This window comes from Talpa europaea (genome assembly GCF_964194135.1).
Source record: "Talpa europaea genome assembly, chromosome: 2".
Taxonomy (NCBI): Eukaryota; Metazoa; Chordata; class Mammalia; order Eulipotyphla; family Talpidae; genus Talpa; species Talpa europaea.
Window position 1 is genome coordinate 151,978,190 of NC_140068.1, and position 22,238 is coordinate 152,000,427.

General features: G+C 59.4%; 1 protein-coding gene across 2 annotated transcripts in view; it reads right to left on the reverse strand.

The window, feature by feature from the left end:
• Positions 1-22,238, reverse strand: part of JARID2 (jumonji and AT-rich interaction domain containing 2) — a gene marked incomplete at its 5' end in the record, with an annotated part of 257,205 nt that overhangs the window by 7,802 nt on the left and 227,165 nt on the right. For both annotated transcript variants that reach the window (XM_084257154.1, XM_084257153.1), the window contains 7 exons: positions 706-811; positions 3,368-3,482; positions 4,026-4,096; positions 4,178-4,296; positions 7,123-7,215; positions 9,960-10,462; positions 13,206-14,268. In XM_084257154.1, coding sequence (XP_084113280.1) covers positions 706-811; positions 3,368-3,482; positions 4,026-4,096; positions 4,178-4,296; positions 7,123-7,215; positions 9,960-10,462; positions 13,206-14,268 — 2,070 coding nt within the window. The remainder of the gene's footprint in view (positions 1-705; positions 812-3,367; positions 3,483-4,025; positions 4,097-4,177; positions 4,297-7,122; positions 7,216-9,959; positions 10,463-13,205; positions 14,269-22,238) is intronic.

A 22,238-nucleotide genomic window follows, 5' to 3' on the forward strand; every position in this document is an offset into this window, starting at 1 on the left:
TTTCTCCTTTGGGAAATAAAGATACACAGCTCCTAAAACGACGTGGAGGCAGAGCTAAACCGGCCACAGTGGCCGGGCCCCGGCAGGAGGGTGGCCCCTGGGCTGCTGGGCTGTCTCCAGAGCCAGGCAGAGCCACAGGGAGCAGGTGGCGCCTTCGGCCAGCAGCCGGGCGGGCTGGCGCTCAGCCTCTCCGAGCCGGACCAAGGGGCCAGCAGAGCGGGAGACCCAGCAGCGGGCACAGCCTGGGCACGGCCTCGGAGCACAGTTACAGCCTAAGGCGCCCAGGAGCGCAGCAGCCCCGTGACTTTCCGAAACTGGGGAGAGAAGCCAAGTGGCTTCACTCCCCCAACATCAGCCTCCTGACCCGCTGTCCCGGGGTGCAGGTGTGGGAGCAGCTCAAGGAGTCCCCAGTCACCAATTCAAACCTGGGGTCCCACGACTCCACTTACAAAGCAAAAGGGTCTGGAAACTGATTGGAAACCTCATGGGAGCCCCAATATCCTGTGGGGCCTGAGGCGTACCCTGCCTTTGCTTGGGCTTTATAAATAGGACATTGTGGTTTGGAGGCTCCCGTGGGGGTTTATGTCACACGGTCCTCGCTGCCTCTCGGCATGGACTATGATGGGTCATGATTCCTGAGCCCCCCAATCTCCCCAACTCCAGAGGCCCCAGGGGGTTTTGCCGTCCAGGTTGGGGGGGTCGTACCATCACGTTGCTCTCCAGCATCTGCAGCCCCGGGGTCCCGTTGGCCTGCAGCAGAGTGTGGACCACATCCTCCAGCTTATTCTCCTCCTCAGCAGGAATGCAATACCTGGGAGAGCGGGAGACAGGGCAGAAGCGGACACTTGACGGCACTGTCTGCCAGGAGGCACGCGCCGGGCCGCCACCCCACCTCCCTCCGGGGAAAGGGCAGCCTGGAGAGGCCTCAGGCGCGAGCACAGCGATTCCAGCCGCTCCCCGACGCGCCGTGGGGCGGGAGGGGCCGGCCTGGACCCACGGCAGCCGCCGCAAGCCCCGCCAGCGGGCGAGCGCTCATCCCTCTGTCGCTCTGACCTATACGTGAGCCAAAAGCCTTCAAACCAAAACCAGATGTTAGCACCCCCTATAAATCAGATCCAGACACATCTGCACTCAGTTAGGCCCTCGGGAGCACGCCAAAGCTGCGTCTTCGCGCTGGGCTGGCACTCGACGCTTTCCTGCAGGAGGTGCTGCAGGGAGAGTCTGTGTCTGCACCGCGCATGTCCCTGGCCCTCTCTGCCTGGGGGACCTCTTGAAGCCCTGGCCCAGTGCTGCCTCCCTGGTCCCACACCCAGCTGCGGGCCCGAAGTGTTGCACCCCTGAAGTGTTGCAAATGCAGAGCAAATCAGGGAAGGACGCTGCTTCTCGGCCATGGCTCGGGCTGCGGTGAAACTGCACTGGGAGGGGCGCCCACAGCTCATGGGGCTGTCCCCGAGTCCTGTGTGCACCGGGGCCCAACAGCCCCGGGCCGGGCGCAGCTGGCGAGACACAGAGCCACCCGGCCCGGGACGCAGCAGCTGACAAGACGGGGCTGGGCCGAGGACGCGGTGGGAGAGGACCCCAGGCAGCTCGGGGCCCTCCAGCTGGAGCCGAGGAGCCGGCCCGGGAGGTGTGGAGGAAAGGCTGGGTGGGGCGGGACTTCGGGACCAGAGGCTCTGGAACTCACTGCAACGGAGGGTGGGACTCATGGCCGGGGGCGCAAGAGCACCCACCGGTCACTACACACACGAAGCCCTGCAGCTGGAGGCCTGGCCTCCTCGCCAGAGTTCGGGGCGAGGGTGGGGGTGGTGGCACGGGACGCCAGCCTGCTGCAGGGTGACACCTACAAAGGGGGCAAGGTGACAGCAGAGCAGTGTCTGTCCTCCATACCGAGTGGTCTGACAGGACTTCAGCAGCGCCACGGAAACACAGCCGTGGGCCACCGGGGAAAGTCAACAGCGGGGGCAGGACCCGGAGCACGTCACAGTCACGTCACAGTCACACCAGATTCCCGCGGCCCCCTCCGTCCGCCACGCCCACGCCTCCAGGGAGCGCAGCAGGAGGCGCTCAAGGGGCCAGGCCCTGCCTGGTCTCGGTTGCTAAGTGACCGCAGCGCCAACCACCACAGCGTCAGCTCCTGATTGTTGTTGTTGCTGTGACATGCGAAGGCATTTCCATGACCGCGTGTTCTGTTCCTGATGTGGGACCTAATTCCAGAATGGCTACCATAAATCACACCTTAAACCACACAACATAAAACGGTCCCATCCCATCCCGTCAGCCTCTCCTTTCCTGCCACCCAAGCCCGCGGGGTCCCGAGGCCGCTCACCGCTCACGCAGTGGTCAAGCCTCGAAAACAACTGCCCAGGCCTCGGGCCGACCGCAGCCCCTGGTGGGGGTGGGTCCCGTCACACCACTCCACAGGAAACTAAGGCCCTTTGGGCACGGGCCCCTGACTCCCAAGCCAGGCCCGCAGCTTCCCTTCGGGGGCGGAGCGGAGGGTGCCCGAGGGAAGCCTGCTCCCCCGCGCCCGGCTGCGAGGTTGGCACAGACCCTGCCCCAAGCCCAGGGCCGCGCTCAGCCCCCCTCTCCAGGGACTGCTCAGACTCCCCACTGAGCGCCAACCACAGGGGGCCGAAGACCACCTTTCGCCCCGCGTGGCCCCCCATCAGCCGCCACACCAACCAACACGCATTGCACCACGGCCCAAGGGCCCAGGGCGCCCCCGAGGAAGGTGGCTGCTGCGGATACAGGCCCCTCGGAGGAGCACGCCGGCTCTCAGGCTGTTCACTTCGTGGAGAATGCCCTGGCGCCCCGCGGGCACAGGCAGTGTGGGCAGGGCCTGGCTATCGGCAGAAATTGCCCCCCTGCTGCTGTAAATAAAGGCTCCGAGGCGCCCAGCCTGAGGTGGGACTGGTGGGCTGAGCCGTGGGTCCTGGGTGGAGGCGGAGGCCACCCCGCACAGGCAAGCGGAGCACCAAGGGGCCTGACTCCTGGGGAGCTCCTCCTGGGGGAGCCCGGCCTCCTGGGGGCCCTGTGCTCCGAGCCCCTGCGCACACCGAGCGCCTCCTCCGGGGAGGCAGGCTGGGGCTGGCTTGGGGGGGAGCCGGCGACAGGGCCACGGCCACTGGTGGCTTCTGGGGCGCCCTTACTGTTTCCAATCCCTAACCTCAGACCCCTGACGCTCAGAAACTAACACGTGACGCCCTGGGAAGAAAAATATAAATAAGCAATTCACAAAAGGAGCTCAAATGCCAACACGCACACGGAATGCTCTCGTCACAGCAAATCCAAATGCCCCCCAGCACCGCAGACACCCCGGCCGAGGGCGCCGGCCCTCCCCGGCGAGGCCCCGGCCCGCGGTACTCACCAAATGCAGTCAGCACCAGTGTGTAAGTAGTCGATGTAGGGAAGGTGGTTTTGGTCTCGAGACCAGCATGAGGTAGAAAAGACCATGCCGATATTCAGCCAGGGGATAGTCACTCCTAGAACGGGGAGGGAGACGCGGCCACGTGAAGGGGGTCCAGCGCGCCTCAGAGCAGCCCCGGCGAGAAGTGGCCCCCTCGTCCCCAAGGACATGGGTTCGAAAACAGGCAAACCCCCATGAGAGGCGGACCCCGCCCTGCTCGCTACACCGAGGCCAGGAGGTGGACACCCTAAAATCTGCACTGGGCAGGAGGTCCTCAAGAACACGCCCGCGGTGACCACGGCCACCTCATCGCCCAGGGGGCCCACCTTCATGGATTGCACCCCAAGACACTCAACAAGCCCGCATGGCTTTAAGGAATCGGGACGTTGGCTTGAAAATGCCAACTTGAGAGTTTAACGCAGGCCCTGAAGAGAAGGGTCTGTCTGCCCAGCTCCCGGGCCGTGTGACCGGCTCACCTGGCCACCTGTGCCCTGACTCAGCTACAGAAATCCCCCGCCCCTTCCTGGCCATGCTGCCAGGCAATGCCCCCTGAGGGTGGGGGCGCAAGCAGGGGGGGCGCTGTAGGGCCCAGGCTGCAGCAGCTGCCGCTTCCGCTTACCAGGCACAGCACCGAGGTGACGCAGGATGGACCCTGTGTTATTGGGGAGGACAGTGAGGTTCCATCCATGCCTGCAGAGGGAAGCACAGGACGTCAGGGACCGCTGCGGGGGGTCCAGCCCCCAGAACACCCCCGGGAGACGCCAGGGTTACCTTGAAAATGGTTCTGATTTTCCCACGGGGAAGCCGCTGCCGTGGGTGTTGGTGTCCACCTTGCCGCAGTGCACGGCCACGTGGCAGTCCTTCTCCTCCACGAGCCGCCAGTACTCTTGCTGCGGGGAGAGGACACGGCCCGTCAGCCCCCGCGCGGGCACAGCCACGGTCGGGCTCACGGGACAGCACGGGGGACGGGGGAGCCCATCACAGGGCAGTGCCCGCGCCACCTCTACCGCACTCGGTGGGAGGGCGGCGGCTGGACGACCTCGGGTGAGTCCCACGGACCCGAAAGGCGTCCACATCCACACGCACACCCGTATTATTCGCTACAAGCAGAACGGAGACGCGGCCGCGGCCGTCGGTGGGTGGGTGAATGGAGGGGGTATCCAGACAGCGGAGCCCCACTCCGCCTGACGAAGGAAAGCAGTTCTAGCAGCACCACCTGCTCCAACGCCGATGAACCCTGGCAGCAGGCAAGTGAGAGAAGCAGCCACGGAAGGACAAACACCGCCCGCATCCAGCTCGCGGCACTGAAGTCAAGGCCGAGGGCCGCGACGGGGGGCCACTTCCAAATCTCTGGGACTGTGCTTGATGCCAACGTGGTGGCTGCTCGAGCACTAGGGGGAGGTTGGCGCTAGGCGTCTTTCGCCATGAAAAACCAGGGCGATGAGGAGAGAAGCAATTGCGGGAAGGATGCTTGCGACTTCCCGTCCTCGTCTGCAGCTGTGAGGCCCAGCCTCCAGGGCGGACACACGCCTTGTCACCTGCAATTTGCAGCAACCCTGACTTCCACGCGGGCATACCCACCCCAGCTGCACGCTGGCTGACTGGGGGGCCAGAGACCATGGGCACCCTGGATACAACCCAGGCTGTCTGCATCGGAGCAGGAGAGCACGGGAAACGCCGGCCCAGAGAGGGCCTCCCTGGTGGCGCAGGGGTTAAGGCGCAACCTCCAAAGCTGCCCCAGCACGAGTTCAATCCCCAGCCAGGGAGCTACCCACATGGCACAGCAGACCTCTCCTGTCTCTCCCGCTGCTCCCCTCAGCAGTGTGTTTCGTCAGTCTGCCTGTTCTGCTCCCCACTCTGTCTCTGGTGAATCCTCTCACCCCCTGCATCTCCGGCTTGTACCCCAGCTCTTGTATGCATAAATAAATAAATCTTTTTTTTTAAAAAAATAAAAGCTCACCAGGGGCCGTGACATGTCCCAGCCGAGCAAATCCTAGCAAGGAGGGACGGGCAGTGCCTTGCTCCCAGGTAAGCAGGTGCAATCCACTTCCCTTCAGAAGAGTCCCCCTCCCAGTGCACTTCACCCCAGAAGTGCACCCCCACCTCCTCCGAGGCTGGCACGCCCCACAGCCACAATCACATCACAGAAGGAAGTCCTGGGGGCCACGCATGCAGCGGGGCGCAAACAACCCCTGAGCCGCCGCCGGGCCTCCACCACTCTGTGAGATGCCCACGGCGCCAAAGAAACCAACATCCATAAGTGCCTTGAGGAACGAAGTAACCGTCTGAGGGGCCCAGGCCTGCCCCCATCTACTTAGAGTGACAGCAGCTGACAGACGGAGGGTCGGGGGCCGCTCCAGTTGCTGACCACCAGCCGGGAGGGCGGGCGGCCCCCTTCTCTGCGTCAGTGTGAATCTCAGCAGAACTTCCTCCGTGCTCACTTACGCAGCTGCTAAGACAGAGGCTGGAGTTTCAGAGAATTCATTTACTTGAGGAAACTCAAATACGTTTTCCTCATACCACGAAGATCGATAAGCCTGACACCTTCGGAGGCGCCCGCCAGGACCCGTGTTGCACAACCACGGCCTGTTCTCCAGCAGCCATTTTTCAGTCCTGGGCCACGGTCCTGCCTTCTGCCAGCGCCCCCCACAAGGTCATGAGGCTCCGGAATAAACCGCCATGGCCACACATGTCCCTGACTCAGGCCATTGCAGATGACAGGCGGGGAAGCTCCCGCTGAGTCACCACCACAGCCGCGCGGCTTGGGCCGAGGAAGTGGGGTGCTCAGAGACAGCACTCTTGGGGTGCGGTGGGGGGCCTCACAGCCCCTACACAGGGTGGGTGACCAGGTGTCCTGGTTTGACCCACAGGGGTGCCAAGCTCCGCCCCAGGAAGTGTGGTCCGGCCCGACGGCAGCACCCCCTCGCGGTCAGCTCATGTCACAAACGCAGCCCAGACCAGGGCCGAGGTCTGCAGGCCATTGAGGGCGAAGGACAACCCCCCTGCCGCTCCCCGCCAGCAGCTGCCCACCCCGAGGTATAGCTCAGTCCCTCCCGCGGGGACCAGGCGCTGCGGAGGCCGCCGACGTCAGCATCTGGAAGTTCACACGGCCCCAGCTGGGCGCTGGCCCGGGGAGGTAAATAAACAGATCCGGTCTCTGTCCTGGAGCACCTCACACGCCAGCCCCCCTTTAATTGGCCTGGGCATGAAAGTGCTCACTGTCTTTCCAACCTCATACGAACTCAGAGAACACAGGGTTGGCAGAAGCATAAAAATGGCAACCTGCCAATCCCATTAAATAAAAAATAGCAGAGGAGCAAAAGCACAACTGTGGTTTCAATGAATTCCTGACATTCTCTTGCTCTACAGACGCACAGAGAACCGGCGAGGAGCAGCCAGCTGAGCAGGGGGACGGGCTGGTCAGATCTGAAGCCCAAGCTCCCCCTGCACCCCACATTCCCCATCTCACTGCCTCAGGTGGGCAAGTTAGGGAGAAGCCGAGGCAGCTCGCCCTCTTCATTTGTTTTTTCTTTGCCGCCAAACAAGTTTCACCTAAGTCAGACCTTCTCCTGCGCCGGCGCATAGAGGGGGAGGTGGGCTGCTCAAGTCCCCCAAGTGCGGGGCCCCACATCTGGGCCCCACATCTGGGCCCCACACCTGCCTCCCAGACTTCCCTGGGTCTCCAGGTGGAGGAGCAGGCGGGCGGCCTCACCCACCTCGATTTCAGCTGGTGCAGGCTCCTTGCTGAAGCACATGTTCATGATATTTCTTGCTGTTCGATAAAATGTTGTTAAAGAAACAGATCTTCCCTGAAAAGAAAAAACAGCAGAGGAAAGCTTAAGAAACAACGCTCAGGCCAAATGTGGTCCCACCCCTATCCCTGGCTTCTGACCGCGAGGCCACGACTCGCCCATGGCCGTGGGCCAGTTTGTGTCCCCAGTTAATACGAGCCGAGAAGGCAGAAAAACAGTCCCCCAGAGGGATCCTTGTGCTGACACAGGAGAGGGCCATCCCGCCGCCATCTTGCCGCCGGGAGCAAAATGACCACCGCCCGGCAGAAACGGAAGGCGAGCTGGGCGCCAGGGGACCCCAGCTGAGGCCAGAGCACTTCTGAGGAGCGCTGTTTAAGAAGCACCGTTCACGGTGAGCAGGGGGAACGCAGAACAAGGGGCAGAATGGCCACGTCAGAGGCGTGAGGAAGGCCGTGGCCCGTGAGAAACCTACAGCATCAAGACCCCAAGGCTAGAGCTCGTGAGGGGGCCTCGCCAGAGAGACGCCCAGGGCCACGGTGCGGGGCACCCGGCAGATGAACAAGCGGACCCCAAGATGTGGCCCAGCCTGAATCCAGTCACGCTCACCACGGAAGCCACCCCCCGCCGCACGAGCACCCCAGGCGCCCCTGTTCCTGTGACTGAGACAAATGTGCTCACGCTGACAAAACCGTTCACGCTGTCCGTGTGGGAATCCCAAGTCCCTACGCGTTTGAACAGAACGTTGCGCTTCACAGAAGCCCCCTCCACGCTTTCCTGACTCTCTTCACCCCTGACAGCTGCAGGATGCCACACGTGAGGCCGACTTCCAGGGCTGCTCACATGCTTCCTAGGGACACAGCTCTGCTGGGGGTGGGTGGGGGTGGCGCCAAGTGCCAGGAATGGCAGAAGGGGGGCCTTGACTTGAAGGTCAGGGGAGGTTTCCCCAAGCAGGTGACACTGGAGCATCCCCACAAAGGGAAGAAGTGACAGTCTTAAACTGGAAGGACAAAGCAGTCAGCATGGAGACTTGGGCGCGTGCCTGGTGACTACACAGGGTTCTATGTAAAAAAAAAAACCACTTCCTTACAATTCTCCATCTTCCTGACTGTTCCCGTCAGTAAAAAACAAAAACAAAACCACTAGGCGGGACCTCAGTTTGCACCCAGGCAGAGCGCCAGCAATTTGAGGACATTCAGCACCCAAAGGTCCCCCAAATGCTCCCAGGGTGCCTTGGGGCCCGGGAACCAGGCACTCCCAACCTCTGAGCATCGCCAGGGCCTCCGCCGCAAGCTCCATTAGATCTTAAAGACGAAACCTAAAAATATCCCGTTGCAGAGTTATCAAAAACACTCCACTCGAGCCCAGCTCATTCTCATGGAAACAGCCTTCCCAAGTGAAGAGCCACCCACGCGGGGACGGTCTCCTGTCGTGAGCCGGCTCTTCAGGGCTTCAGGAGTGGCTTCGGTGGAGGCAGGCTTGCAGGAAACAATTAAGAAACACCCAGAAGTGCTGCTGGGTTTACAGTTCAGGGCCTCATCCGCCCTCCTGGCGCCCCATGGAAAATGTGAGGCACAAGGAAGCTGCCCACAGGCTGCAGGCGCCGCGCCCCAGCCCCGCCACCTCTGCGAGTCTAACAGGCCCGGGAGCCTCCTGGGCCCAGTGGGGGAAGGGTTCCATTCTAGGCAAGTGTCACGTCTTTCCAGAAAGGTGCACAGGAACTGAAAAGCTTAGGAGAAAAATAAGCGAGACGGGAGGCAGCCAGGTTCGTCACTTCGCGTGTGGACACAAAGAGGCAGAACTGGGGGACAAGTCCCAGGCGTCCCGTGGAACCAGCTCTCCTCGGCAGCCCACAAGGACTTAACCGGCAGGGATGGGGCAGGGGAGCTGGGAGTGTGGGGCGTGTGACGCCCCCCAGCAACTTTCCAGTGCAGCAGGAACCATCTGCCCCTCGCCACCAACACGTCCTCCTGGGGTCACCAGACAACCCCTCGAGGCCCAGCAACTGAACAGCCCGCTGGCAGCAGTCACAGCGGCCGTTCCCGCAGGCTGGTGCGGGCTGGGCTCCCGGATGTGCTTTAGAACCAGCCACAGGGAGGCCGCGTCTGCTGCAGCCCAGGGCGCCTCAGGCTACCGTCCAGTGGACAGACCCCAGGGCCGTGCCCACGTCACGGAGGGGCAACTCATGTCAGGCTGGAGCTCGGGGGGGCTGGCAGAACCGTGCACTCTTTAGTTCACCTGCTCTCCCCACCGCCTACCTTCACAGGGTGTTAAGGGGAGACCCTTGTTGATAGTTTTATCAGAGATGGTCCCCCCAGAAAATCCTGGCAAGGCTGGGCCGAGAGGGGCGGAGAACTGTGGGGGATATCAATGAGGAGGTGCGACAAGGCACTGTCTGTGCCCGCAAAGGGCCTGGTCACTCGGGTGAGAGAAGCTCCTGGCCCAGAGGGGGAGCTCTCACTCTCCAGACAGAGAGGGGGTGCTCAGGCTAGGTTAGGGTTAGGGATGGTGAGAGCACTCAGATACACACGTGTACACACACACAGACGTGTGCACACACGCACCCCTTATTTAATGAAAAGGAGCCCAAGGTCTGAGCAGGCAGGGCCAGCCTGAGGTGGTCAGAAGCCCCACGGCCTCCGTGCGCGGCCTGCGCACAGGCTGCTGCTGTCTCTCTGGACACAGCGTTCGCAGGAAGCCGTGTGGGAGCCCCGGGACCCCCGGAGCACGGCAGTGACCAGGCCCGCCGCTGTCGGATCCCCGGAGGCGGCGCCGGCCCCTCCCCCTGCGCACGGAGGCCCTACCTTGTATATACACTTGTGGAAGTCGCTGAGGACGCCCTTGTCTTCCTCTTCCTCTCTCACCACTTCTTTTTCCTGAGCAAAGAGTCGCCGCCGGCCCGTCTTGAGCTGGGCCTGGCCCACCTCTTTGAGCTTGCTGCGGAAGCCGTTCCTGTGGGCCACGCCGTTGATGAGCCCGTTCTTGGGCTCGAAGCGGGGCAGGGGGTGGAACTTGTTGTAGTCATGCTCCGTGTGGCCCTCCAGGGGGCCCTTCCGCTTCTCCAGGATCTCCTTCTCCATCAGCACCTCCTTCTCCAGCCGCCGGTGCTCCTCGGGGGACAGGGAGTCATAGGAGAGCAGGTACTGGCAATAGGCCTCCTGGAGCTTGGCCAGCCGGTCCTGGGCAGTTTTGGGGATGCGCAGCATGTCTGCTAGTTTGTTCCATTTTTTGAGGTCAGTCACTTGCTGCATGCCGCCCATCTCGTTAATCAGCCGGAAAAAGCAGGCCAGGTCGAGCTCACAGCCTCCTGGGACGGCGGGAAACACAGAGGGCAGTCAGCGAAAGGCCAGCAAACAAGAACCGCGTTCAGCCGGGGATTCGGGGGCCCACTCTGTGCCAGGGACACACCAGGCTCTGGGGTGAGAGCAGCAAACGTTCATGTCTGGGCCTCAGGGAGCTTAGTCAATGGGGAGACGGGTGTGTGAGAGCGAGCTGACCCGGGGGGGGGGGGGGGGGGGGCTGGGGCGTGACTGGAGCTACCCTGTCAGGTGGGATGGCTGGGGGCAAGAGAGCTGGCCCTGCAGGCGTAGGGTTCCCTGGGGCAGGGCTGGGCTGCACCCATGCCCTGTGTCCACCTGGAGAAGCCATGAGAGGTACACACCGTGCGTCAGGCCAGTTCCCTTCTGGAACACATACGTGCACACTCACACGTGCAGTGACCACCTCGATTCTGCCCGATCTCCAGGAGTATCCAGACGAGGCAGTCCTGTCTGCCCTCACTCCGTCCCGCGCACTCACACACAGGCTGCTTACCTCAGAAGGAGGCGCGGGCTCAACTCCACCACAGCCCCTGGTCACATCACTGTGCACAAACGCACACCAGCTCAAACGTGCTGGACACCCGCCCGGGGCTAGCTAGACGGGACGTGGGAAAACAACCTCCCTCCGGCCAACCTAGGGAGAGTCCTTCCCAAACAATCGCTCACTGGTGACAGGGACATACCTGTGCACTAGAATGCTACGGGAGCAATGTGAAGCAGAGGTTTAGATCTTGAGATTTTGGAGATATTTGCATCAAAAATTAAAAAAAGAGGCAGCCCAGGACCTGCTGGACACAGCCTCAGACAGCATCAGAGTGCAGCAGGGTGGACCCAGCAGAGCAGGACAAGCAGATGAGTGCCCGGACAACCTCAGGCAGGCTGGGTGAGGAGCCCCACAGTCCCTCACTAAGACCAGCAGCCTAAACGCCCCCTCTCTACAAGGGGGCATGGGGTGCTGGCTCTGTGGACAACAGAGCAGCATCAGTGAGGAAAGACCTGTGTCGGGGCGGGGAGCTTCAATCCTGAGAGTCATCAGCCCCTTCAGACCTCTGACCTTCGCTCAGAGATTCCTCGGGGCCTGTAGCGGGTGGCCCCGGCCTTGCCCCAGAGGCGCAGACCACAGCGCTGACGAGCATCCATGCTTCTGCGTTTTGCTCTAAGTCGGTCATTACATTCCAAAGGCGCTTAAAAATTTATAGACTTGCCAGTCTGTTCTCTCAACACACCTGCCATCATGAGCCCATTCACAGAGCCAGGGGGCCGCCAAGCGGAAGGGCGCCTCCCTCCCCCAAGTCCGACCTCGCCCACAGCATGTGGCACAGCGGCTGCCAAGGGGCTGGGTGCTGCTCTGTGTCCACAGATGCAGCAGCAGCATCTTCTGAGGGAACTTGGGGGAACTGCCTCAAAACTTGCAAGTCCCTTCTCCTCTGAGGAGGCTGAACTCAGATCTGTGGCCAGACACCTCGGCGGCCTGTTGACCTGGAGGAATGCTCCACCACGGGCGCTGGCAAACGTGGTGACAATCCACACACAGTGACATGCACCTCAGCTGCCAGCGCTACCAGCAGTCGGCATTAAAGCGACACTGCTCTGAACTGCTGGTCGAGGGAGGGCAGCCATCCCATCAGTAAGAGGACTCAGAACGTGCCAGAAGGGCTCGGGGCTGATGCGAGTCCCCCAGGAGCTGGAGATGGCACCCGGCAATGACCACGCCCAATTCCCCAGATGCTCCTGTTCGCCTGACAGCCACAGTCCCGTCAAGTTTATCCCGTGCCATCCCCAACAGAGGCCCACAAACTAGGAGTTCTTTCAAATTAAGTTATTCTCACTCAGGCATTACCCCTGGCAGGCACCTGCTGGGAAGAATAATGAAACCTCCATCTTGCAATTCTTAACACTTCAGGAATGGTTCAATGTCTCCTCTCCTCCCTGCCTTTGAAAAACCACGCTCTCCAAAATGGGGGACGCAAAGGCCTTGGGTCTAGGGTGAAAGGTGACCTGACCCGGCTTTCCCACAGGCAACCCGCACCCTACACAACTCGCACGCTCCTGACAGCGGGTCAGGCCCCCCGGCCGAGACCCAGGCCAAGAGGCGCGGGGGCTCCGGAGCAGCCGGGAGTCCCTGAGGCGAGCTTCCCACGGGTCCCAGCCGGGGCTGTGCCTGCTCTCGGGAGACTTTGAACCACGTTCCCTGGGCCCACCGGGGCCGGCTGGTCAGCACAGTGAAGCCTGCGGCAGGACGAGGATGGAGACACAATCAGGAGGAAGAAACGGGCTGCTCTTAGGAGCGTTTGTGAGCTGAGCTGTGCCCACCCCCGACATCCACCTGCTGACACTCCAGCCCCCCACCTCCAGCGGGACTGCACTGGGAGACAGGACTTTTAAAAAGGGATAAAGGTAAAATGAGGTCGCCAGGGTGGATCCTGACCCACGGGGCATCCCAGGAATAAGAGGAAGACAGCAGGAGCGAGCGCGCGGGGAAAGCGGCCGGGCCCAAGTCGAGGAAAGAGGCCCGTGGAGAAAACCACCGCGCCCGCACCTCGACGGGCACATCCCGGCACCAAGAACGGAGACACTCCTGGCTACACAAGCCCTCCAGTCCGTGACTCTCAGTGACCGGGGCCCCTGGGGTGCACTCGCGGGGAGCGCTGGCCCTCAGGGGCCCTCATCCCACCCCACCGGCAGGCCCGAGGGCAGGGGCGGGCACCGCCGGGGCCAGGCGCGCCTCACCTATGAGCGGGAGCTCGTCCATGGTGATGCCCTGAGATCTGAGGTGCTTCTTGATGCAGGCCAGCCGCTGCACGTTGGGGCCCCAGCGCCGGCCCAGCTTGTGGATGTGCTGGATCTGCGTGACAAAGCGCATCTCGTCGTTGAGCTTGCACTCGGGCCGCCAGTCCGGAGGGGGGATCACCCTGCACATGCCGCACTTCTCCACCTGCGCGCGCACCGACTCGATGTAGACCAGCGGGTCGTGGAACTCCTTGGCCGACGGCCGCAGCACGGGGATCTCGTCCATGGCCGCCCACCCGGCCCGGCCGCTCCCCTTCTCGGGCTTGGCCGCCGCGTCGTGCGGCTTGTGCAAGGGCTCCGTTTGCGAGGTAGAACGATTTTCACAGGAGGCGCCGTCCGTCTTGCCGTGTGCTTGTCTGCCCGGCGTGCTCTTCCCGGCCGTGGCCCGCTTCGGCCGGCTCCTTTCCGAGCTCCGCTCGGGCGCTTCCTTCTTCACGTGTCCATTCAGTGGAGCCTTCTCCACCGGGGCCGGGGCCGGGGCTGGGGCCGGGGCCGGGGCCGGGGCCGCCGCCTTCCTGCCGGGGGCTTCGGCAGAGCCCGCCGCCCCTTTCATCTTCTTGGGGGGCGACTGCGGCTTCTCTGCCTGGTGTGCCTCTTCCAGTCTCCTCTTGGAATTCCGCAGCCCCTCCCTCAGCTGCCGCCCCCCCACCTCCTTAGTGCATGACTTTGGGTTCAACCTGCCACTGACCTTGAGGCCATTGACGGCGGGCCCGGTGGACTTGGACGCCCCCCCGAGGGATAGCACCTGTTTGCGGGTTTTTGCATTGCTTTCAGTTTTCCCTGAGATTGTGTGGTTGACAGCTGAACTGGGCTTGTGGTGATTGGGTTTGGTTTCCTTGACCAGTTCTCTCTTGGCTTTGGTGTATGTGACGGTCCCCTTCGTCACTGTTGCAGTGTACTTCACAGTTTTGGACGGTGAAGGTCTGACTTCGCGCATCTTTTTGGCACTGGTTGCACTTGTACCCAGAGATGACATTCGAGTGACTCCATTTACCTTAGAAACCTGGGAGGCAGCAGGGGGGGGCAGAAGAGAAAGAAGACAGATTAGAAGTCCGCCAACAAGGGGTGCAGACGCGTGAGCATACACACGCACACGCGCGCACACACACACACATGACAAAGCCGAGCCAGCTGCCTGCTGGGCGAGGGACGGGGGTCCCGGCAGCCGCAAACAAATCTGAGCCAAGAGTCTGCCCTCAGGGCCTCCCCTGGTGGTGCAGAGGTTGAGTGCTGGGCTGTGAAGCTGCCCGCAGCCTCTACAGCACTGGTTCGATCCCCGGCCGCCGGGCGAGGGTCCCACATGGCGCGCAGACCTCTCCTGCCGCCCGCTGCTCCCCTCAGCAGTGTACTTCGGTCCTTCTGCCTGCTCTGCTCCCCGCTCTGGCTCTGGTGAATCCTCTCACCCTCCCGCGCTTCTGACTGTACCCAGCGCTTGTATAAATAAATAAATAAAAATAAAATAAAATAAAAAAGTCTGCTCTCACTGTTCAGACTCAGAATCTCCGGGTGACTAAGCAGCTCCCCTTCCGCACACAAACACGCCCCAGGTCTGGGAGCCGCCGGGATCCCTGTGCTCTGACTCATGGCTCTTTTTGAAAACAGGAGGCCTCGTGATGAGGACCTCTCCACGTGCCTGCCGAGCACCTGTCACGGGTCTGTAACACTCACAAAAGCAGGAGCCTGTCTTCAGGGCCGAGGAGGAGGGAAGGCAGACAGACAGACAGACAGACAGACACACACACACACACACCCTGTTCCAAGGAAAGACAAGTAGGCCATTGTTTGTGTGCTCCACGTAACAGCATGATCTGCCCACAGAATTTTTATATCTATGTGCTAAAAAAAAAAAAATAATAAAAATACTACAGAAAGAAAAGAACAAGAGCGCGTCATGCAAAACGAGTGATGCAAGTCACAGCCCAAGCCCAGAGGAGAGGCTTCCAGCTGTGGGCTCCTCAGTCTCATCGGCATCTGAGACGGGCCCCCACAGCTGTGGGCTGGGGCGGGGGGTGTACTAGCCCTTGGCGCAGCAAGCCTGGCCCCCCTCTTCTGCACAGCTGGTTCCTATTTCCCGCCCTCAGCAAGCTTCCACACAGTGCCACAGGGGCTGGGTGAACAAAAGCGACTCTGCACCGGCCAGCTAATGGTCTGGAAATTCTGTGGCACATGAAAGTGCCTCTTTATGAAAAGAAAACAGAGCGGGCACGGGCAACCAGAAGCACAGTAACTTCCAAACAGGAATGCTGAAGGCCCCACAGCAGGAGCTGCTAAGGGCTTGGCTGGTTTCAGGGCAGACACTGCGTCACGAGTCCGCCTCTGCCTGGCCTTCATGTGGCACTTAAACCTCAGGTACCAACTTCGCATCTGCAGCATGAGTTCAAAAACAGGGGCTCTCAGTATTGCAAAAGTGGCGGACTAAAAATTACACAATTCCGAGGAACACAACAGCCCTCTTTTCTCACAATACACAGAGACAGGAAGGTGAAGGGATGCAGGGCGCCTGCCCGAGCAGCTGCCTTCACACAGAACCTTCCTTCCCATCTCCTGTCTGTCTGAGAGGCGCAAAAGGGAGCTGCTCCCATCCAGTCATGCTGCATGCAGGCTGCCTCCCTCTGGGGGGGGGGGGGGGGGTCAGGTTCTTGGGGAACAGTGCCTCAGTCTTTGCACTAAGCCCAGGCTTCACTCTGGAGTATGCAGTTACCATGAGAGGAAAAACCAATATGCAAAAACCAAACGTTCCGATGGAAGTCTCAGTGCTGTCGCTGCTAAGGCCTGAGTTTGATCCCCAGCCAGGGGGCTACCCACATGGCGCAGCAGACCTCTCCTGCCTCGCCCACTGCTCCCCTCAGCAGCGTATTTGTCAGACTGCCTATTCTGCTCCCCATTCTGTCTCAGGTGAATGCCCTCATCCCTGCACCTTTGGCCTGTACCCCAGGTTCACCTATGCATGATTAAAAAAAAAAGTAACCCAGCAGTTCTCAAAATCCCCTGGAGGGCTTATCAGATCACAGCAAGGGTCAGTGGTGGGCACTGCTAATCACATCTCAGGCTTGCTGAGGCTGCTGACCCGAGGACACATTTTGAGAACCACTGAACCAACCGATCAGAAGGTTCTGGAAACAAAAAAAAAAATCAAAGAATACACCGAGATCCATTATTTGTTTATATGCCACCAATTACATACAGTCCTACTAAAGCCACACAAGCTTGCACGGGGTCGCTGTGCTCCGCAAGCAGGGCATTCAGAGCGCCAGGCTTGCTGGCGAGCCAGCCTTGCCTTCTGCGCTCGAGAAGTGATTCCCAGAGCCAGGCCCTGGGGCACGTCGGAAAGGCCAGAGGTTACATCCTGCACCCTCCGCTGCTCACCACCACCAGGACTGACAGGGTCAGGGAGTAAAGAGAGGGTTCTAGAATAAATAGTGAGAAACGAAAACATAACAGACAAAAACAAAAATCAAAACCCGGCAGCCTGGCAAGAACAAAGTGAAAGCAAGTTTATAAAACCAGAGGTAGAGGCAGAAACCAATTTTCCATGGTGAGGAAGGACGCTGAATACGGAATAGGCGCTACGGTGAGGCTGCAAATGTGCCTAATGCTTAGGTCTTCTTTCAAAAGTTCCATTGATGAAAACAAACCGAACCATTTAGAAAAACGGAAGCAAACAGAAAACCCTGCTATGTGAGAGAGAGTGGATTTCGTGAAGACACTAGAAGGACCTCAGGACCCAAGCACCTTCCTGGGCGCTGAGCTAACCGTGCCGAGGAAGCCTGGTAGGGTCTGAGCTCTGGCCGAGGAGGACAGTGAAGCTGGCGAACACCCTCTGGGCTGCGCACATGTCCCCGCAAGCACAGTTTCGCTGAGGCTGGCACTTGGAGTAGAGGTTTAGGCCGATGTTATGTAAACCCTGGCCTCTGACAAACCTGGGAGAGCATGAAAATAACACCAACTCTGCAGTCTAAGTCATGGGTTACAATCTAAGGGGCGAGAAGCAGGGATTCAGTGTGTGACAGCTCCCCGCCTCCAGATTCTACCTCAGGAAAGACAGCAGGGGGGCCTCCCTGGTGGCGCAGCGGTTGAGCGCTGGGTTGTGAAGCTGCCCGCAGCCTCCGCAGCACCAGTTCGATTCCCGGCCACTGGCGAGGGTCCCCCATGGAGTGGCAGACCTCTCCTGCCGCCCGCTGCTCCCCTCAGCAGTGTACTTCGTCAGTCTGCCTGTTCTGCTCCCCACTCTGGCTCTGGTGAATTCTCTCACCCTCCCGTGCCTCTGACTGTAGCCCAGTTCTTGTATAAATAAATAAATCTTTAAAAAAAATGCAGATAGTAACTGCCACATTGTGAAAATCAGAAAAACCTATTCAGAGCCCATGGAACATAGTAAGCATGAATTTATAGCAGAATAGTAGTGACAATAGGGCCTCCCTGATGGCACAAACTTAAGTTGCAGGCTATGAAGCTATCCACAACCACTGCAGCACAAGTTCGAACCCCAGCCAGGGAGTAACTCACATGGCGCAGCAGACCTCTCCTGTCTCACCCGCTGCTCCCCTCAGCAGTGTATTTCAGTCAGTCTGCCTGTTCTGCTCCCCGCTCTGGCTCTGGTGAATCCTCTCACCCTCCCGCGCTTCTGACTGTACCCAGTGCTTATACAAATGAATAAATAAATCTTTAAAAAACAAAAAAAGAGAGGAGGTCCTTGGGTCCATGCAGTCTGGCTTCCCGGTGCTGTGAGCCGACCTCCAGGCTCGCTATGCTATCGAGAAGCCAGCTTTGTGCGTGGTGGGGCTACACACAGACCTCACCATCTTCAACGGCAAAAGGATCATCTTGTCTCCACGTCTCTGTAAAGCTCAGTGCTGGCTTCCTGCCAGGAGAGGCAGCCAACTATCTTGCTCCAGTAGAAGAAGGAGTTATTCTATTCATTTCCTTCCTCGCTGTTATAACCGCTGTCTTCCAAAGGTGTCCACTGAATCTTACGCATACACGCCGTCTAACAAGCCTGAAGACCATACACATCCCCCGCTGTGGCCCATTAGAACCATAAGAAATTGAGGAGGGATGATTCACTGACAATCCTCTTTCCCCACCCCACAGCCCTCCTGTGTGCCTGAGGTTGTGTGTTCCCAGAGGCCACGATGCAGCTGACAAGCTAACGCGGGCAATCAGCCTGTCCTGCCAGCTGTATGCTAGTGGGGTACAGGTGGGGGCAAAGCAGAACCAAACCTCCAGTCAGACCCATGTAACAGGCACGTGCCTGTGCCTTGGCCCATCCTAGACAGAGGGGTCCAATGCTTAATTGGAACCGAAGATAGCACAGGACAGAGGATGGCACTGTTTCACCTTGCCGCTGAGGGGCCTCCCCGAGGCTCATCGCACCCCAGGGTCTGTTTAGCAGAACACCCAGGTCACTGAATCAGCTCCCCACACCAGAGGTCTTGTATCTCCGTGGCTCGTCCTGAGGTAGTGCTTTCGCTGAGCACGCAGAGAGGTCATTCGTTCTATTTCACTGGAGAATTAACGCAAAAGTGGCATCGGGCAGAACCCTCGAAATAGCAACGAACACACTTAAACCAAACGACTTCATCTCTCTTCACAGAGCTCCTCTCTCAGCTCTGATTTCTGACCTTCCACCCCACTCCTTCTAAGCCACACCTTGCTCTGCAGGAAGGAGAGTGACTGCAGTTTGTTCTCCACTGCCCACCATCACCCGCCTGCCCCTGTCGCTCAGCTGCCCGACACAGAACCCAGAGGCTTGACCGTGACCGGAATGTCCTTCCTGCGACCAGAAATTCAACTGCCAGGCTTGTATCCCCCACTAGAGGGAGCCTTTGAGTCGGAAGCCTCTGCCCACCCATGAGAAGTGAGAACTGGTCAAGAGACAAACATTCATTTATTGCTGGGAGTAGCTGCACCTAAAGCTTGAATTAAAAAGCAAAAGGGGGCCTCCCTGGTGGTGCAAGGGGTTAAGCACTGCACTGTGAAGCAATCCACAGCTTCTGCAGCAGTTCCATCCCCGGCCGGCCAGGGAGCTACCCACATGGCACCGCAGACCTCTCCTGTCTCGCCTGCTGCTCCCCTCAGCAGTGGATTTCACTCAGTCTGCCTGTTCTGCTCCCCACTCTGGCTCTGGTGAATCCTCTCACCCCCCTGCATCTCTGGCTGTACCCCAGCTCTTGTATGCATGAATAAATCTTTTTAAAAAAAATAAGTAAAAAATAAAAAACAAAAGTACTTAAAATTCACGCCACTGGGCAGACAGGGAAGGCTGCTAATGTGACACAGAAAGGGTCCAGTCCAAAGTTAATGAGGACTGTACCTCAATATACCACAGCAGCAGGAACAAGGCAGACATTTAGCCCCACTCCCAAAAAGAGGAACCTGGCCTTTGGACGGAATAATCCCACCCTTCTGTAAAACCTGCTGCAACTACAGGCAACCTAATTAACTGAGCCAGAAATACCATGCGATGAACAGGTGTCATTCAAATCACCAGCACAATCTGATGAGTAGCGACAAGACAGGCTGTTGTCACAGAAAGGCAAGCTTGACATGTTTGGTTTGATCAGACTTTAAACCCCCTGGCTGCATCTTCGCGGCCAAGACTTTTCAGCAACCCCGGTCCCCTTGACGTGAAACCCTATTCTCTGAAGTAGCACAGCTCAGCAGCCCCCTGGGCCTAGCGTTCCTGCTGGAAGCCACCAAGTTCATCTTCGCCTCCACGCTGCGGCTCAGCCGAGCCATCCACGTCCTGGCTGACTAACCGCAACACAATTGAGGAAAAATCTCCTCCTGACACTCTGGGAAAACTAACATTTCAAAATCCTCTCTAGGTGTCAGCTCATTTGCTTTACCATCTAAATTCATTACAGTCTTTTACTGCATTTAAACTGAAGTACCATTTGATGGAAATTAAAAGAAAATCATCATTCACCACTTTGGCAGACACCCGCCACACCTGCAAGTGCTCGCCCAGCCCCTGCCCCAACTCCTGGGCAGCCTAAGTGCACGCCAGTGACGGGGGGTGGAGGGGGGGCACATCTGGTACCACAAAAGCTCCAGGGCCAGCGAGGCCCCCTCACACCGGGCGCGGGCACAGGCTGACGGACTTGCACACAGGCCGGGCAGGGTCACGTGAGGAGATGCCAGTTTAACCAAGAGATGGGGAGCCATGCGGGAGGCAGCAGGGTAAAGGCACTTCTCAGAGCACCCCTAAACAATGTGCCGCCCACACCGCCTACAACCACGTACACCCTCTTCTTTGAGGCTGACGTAAAAACACAAGTCCTATTTGAAATTACAGCGCGCGGTCTCCCTTGAGCCCCTAGATTTTATGCAGTTGAGAAGATGAAAGGGCAGATACTAATCATTTGCATCAAACAGTTACAATTCGCCTTTATTGACCTTATTTTCCAAGGACTTAGCTAATAGGGTTTGATGGTTTCCAAACTGTCCATTCATTTCTCGCAATACGCCTGTGAGAGGGGCTGGAATGACGGGCTCCAGCGAACAACAGGGGCCAGGCAGGTTAAACAGCACATCTTGAGTCTCAGAGAAGGGAGGGGGCAGAGCTGAACCAGTGACAGGATCAGGAGCCCTGGGCCAGCCTGCCACGTGGGTGGCCCAACAGGGGAGGGGGGCACGTCCCTCACATCAGCACCCCAGGACCCCAGGGAAATCCTGGACTGCGGGGCAATGCTGAGACCTGAGAGCAACTGAGGCCAGACTTGACTCGATCCAGCCTCGTCCGTGAGCGAGGGCGTTCAGCACGCGGGTGTGCGTATGATCCTCCATGACGACAGGATCCAGTAAGGACAAAACCTCGTGTCTGCCCCCCAGATAAGTCCTCTCCCTCGAGGGTCCCTTTGGGCTGACGTTTTCTTTCATCAGAACAGCATCTGCAGGGAAGCCCCCGTGCAGGTGTCTGTCAAGCCCCGCGCAGCCATTGTTGAGCAGTGAGGCCACTTAGGAGGAGACCCCGAAATAGGACCTGTGCTCTCTGCTTCTCTGTAGTGGGGACAGCGGGGTGAGTGGGTGCACTTGCATCACCCTGTTGATCCTAAGGAGCCTGAGTAAATGCTCTGCCAAGCCCGCCCCCCGGGCCAAGAGGGGCTAATCTGTCACATTAAAAAGGACAGATAACCCGCTCCGCACAGTCTGAAAAACCAAAATGGGCTCCCCAGGCCACCAGCTCGGCCGTCAGCTGTGGGCCTGCAGTGGAAAGCTCACCGGACACGGACACCAGACTGGGGGGCTCTGATGCTCCGTGCCCCTCAGCATGAGAACTGGGCTCCACCTTGGGAGGCCACTCCACAGTCACGCTCTGCTGTTCCTCGGGAAAACTGAGGTCTGTGTCCCCGGAGCAGCAGTGGCGTGTAAGCCACGCTAAAAACACCTGCTTTCCCGGGGGAACACCGCGAAGGAGGGAGGACCTGGTGAGAGAGGGCTATGGAAGTATGGAGTCTACCCTAACCCGTCCCACCCCAACTGAAGAATGTCCAAAAGCTAAAGGTTAAGGGCCTCCCTGGTGGCGCAAGGGGTTAAGCACTGCACCGTGAGGTAATCTGCTGCCTCTGCAGCATGAGTTCGATCCCGGGCCAGCCAGGGAGCTACCCACATGGTGCAGCAGACCTCTCCTGTCTCGCCCCCTGCTCCCCTCAAAAGCTAAAGGTTAAGGTGAGAACTGTGGGGTGCTCACACCCCCATCCACCACCAATATCCGGAGAGAAACTGCCTGGACATCGTCAATGACGAAGCAGCGAGGCCCTCGGCGCAGAGCACTTCCCCGCAGGAGGGATTCCACCACTTGCACACAGCAGTGACCGCCTCGGTCGCTCGGGAGTGCAGCCAGTCAAGAAGTGGCTCCGAGCCACCCTTCCTCATCCTGAGCTGTCTTTGAAGATTCCCATCTCTGATCTACGCCAGGGAAAACGTGGCTTGTGTTAAAATTCCTAGGGGAGAGCGGACCTACCACCCCCT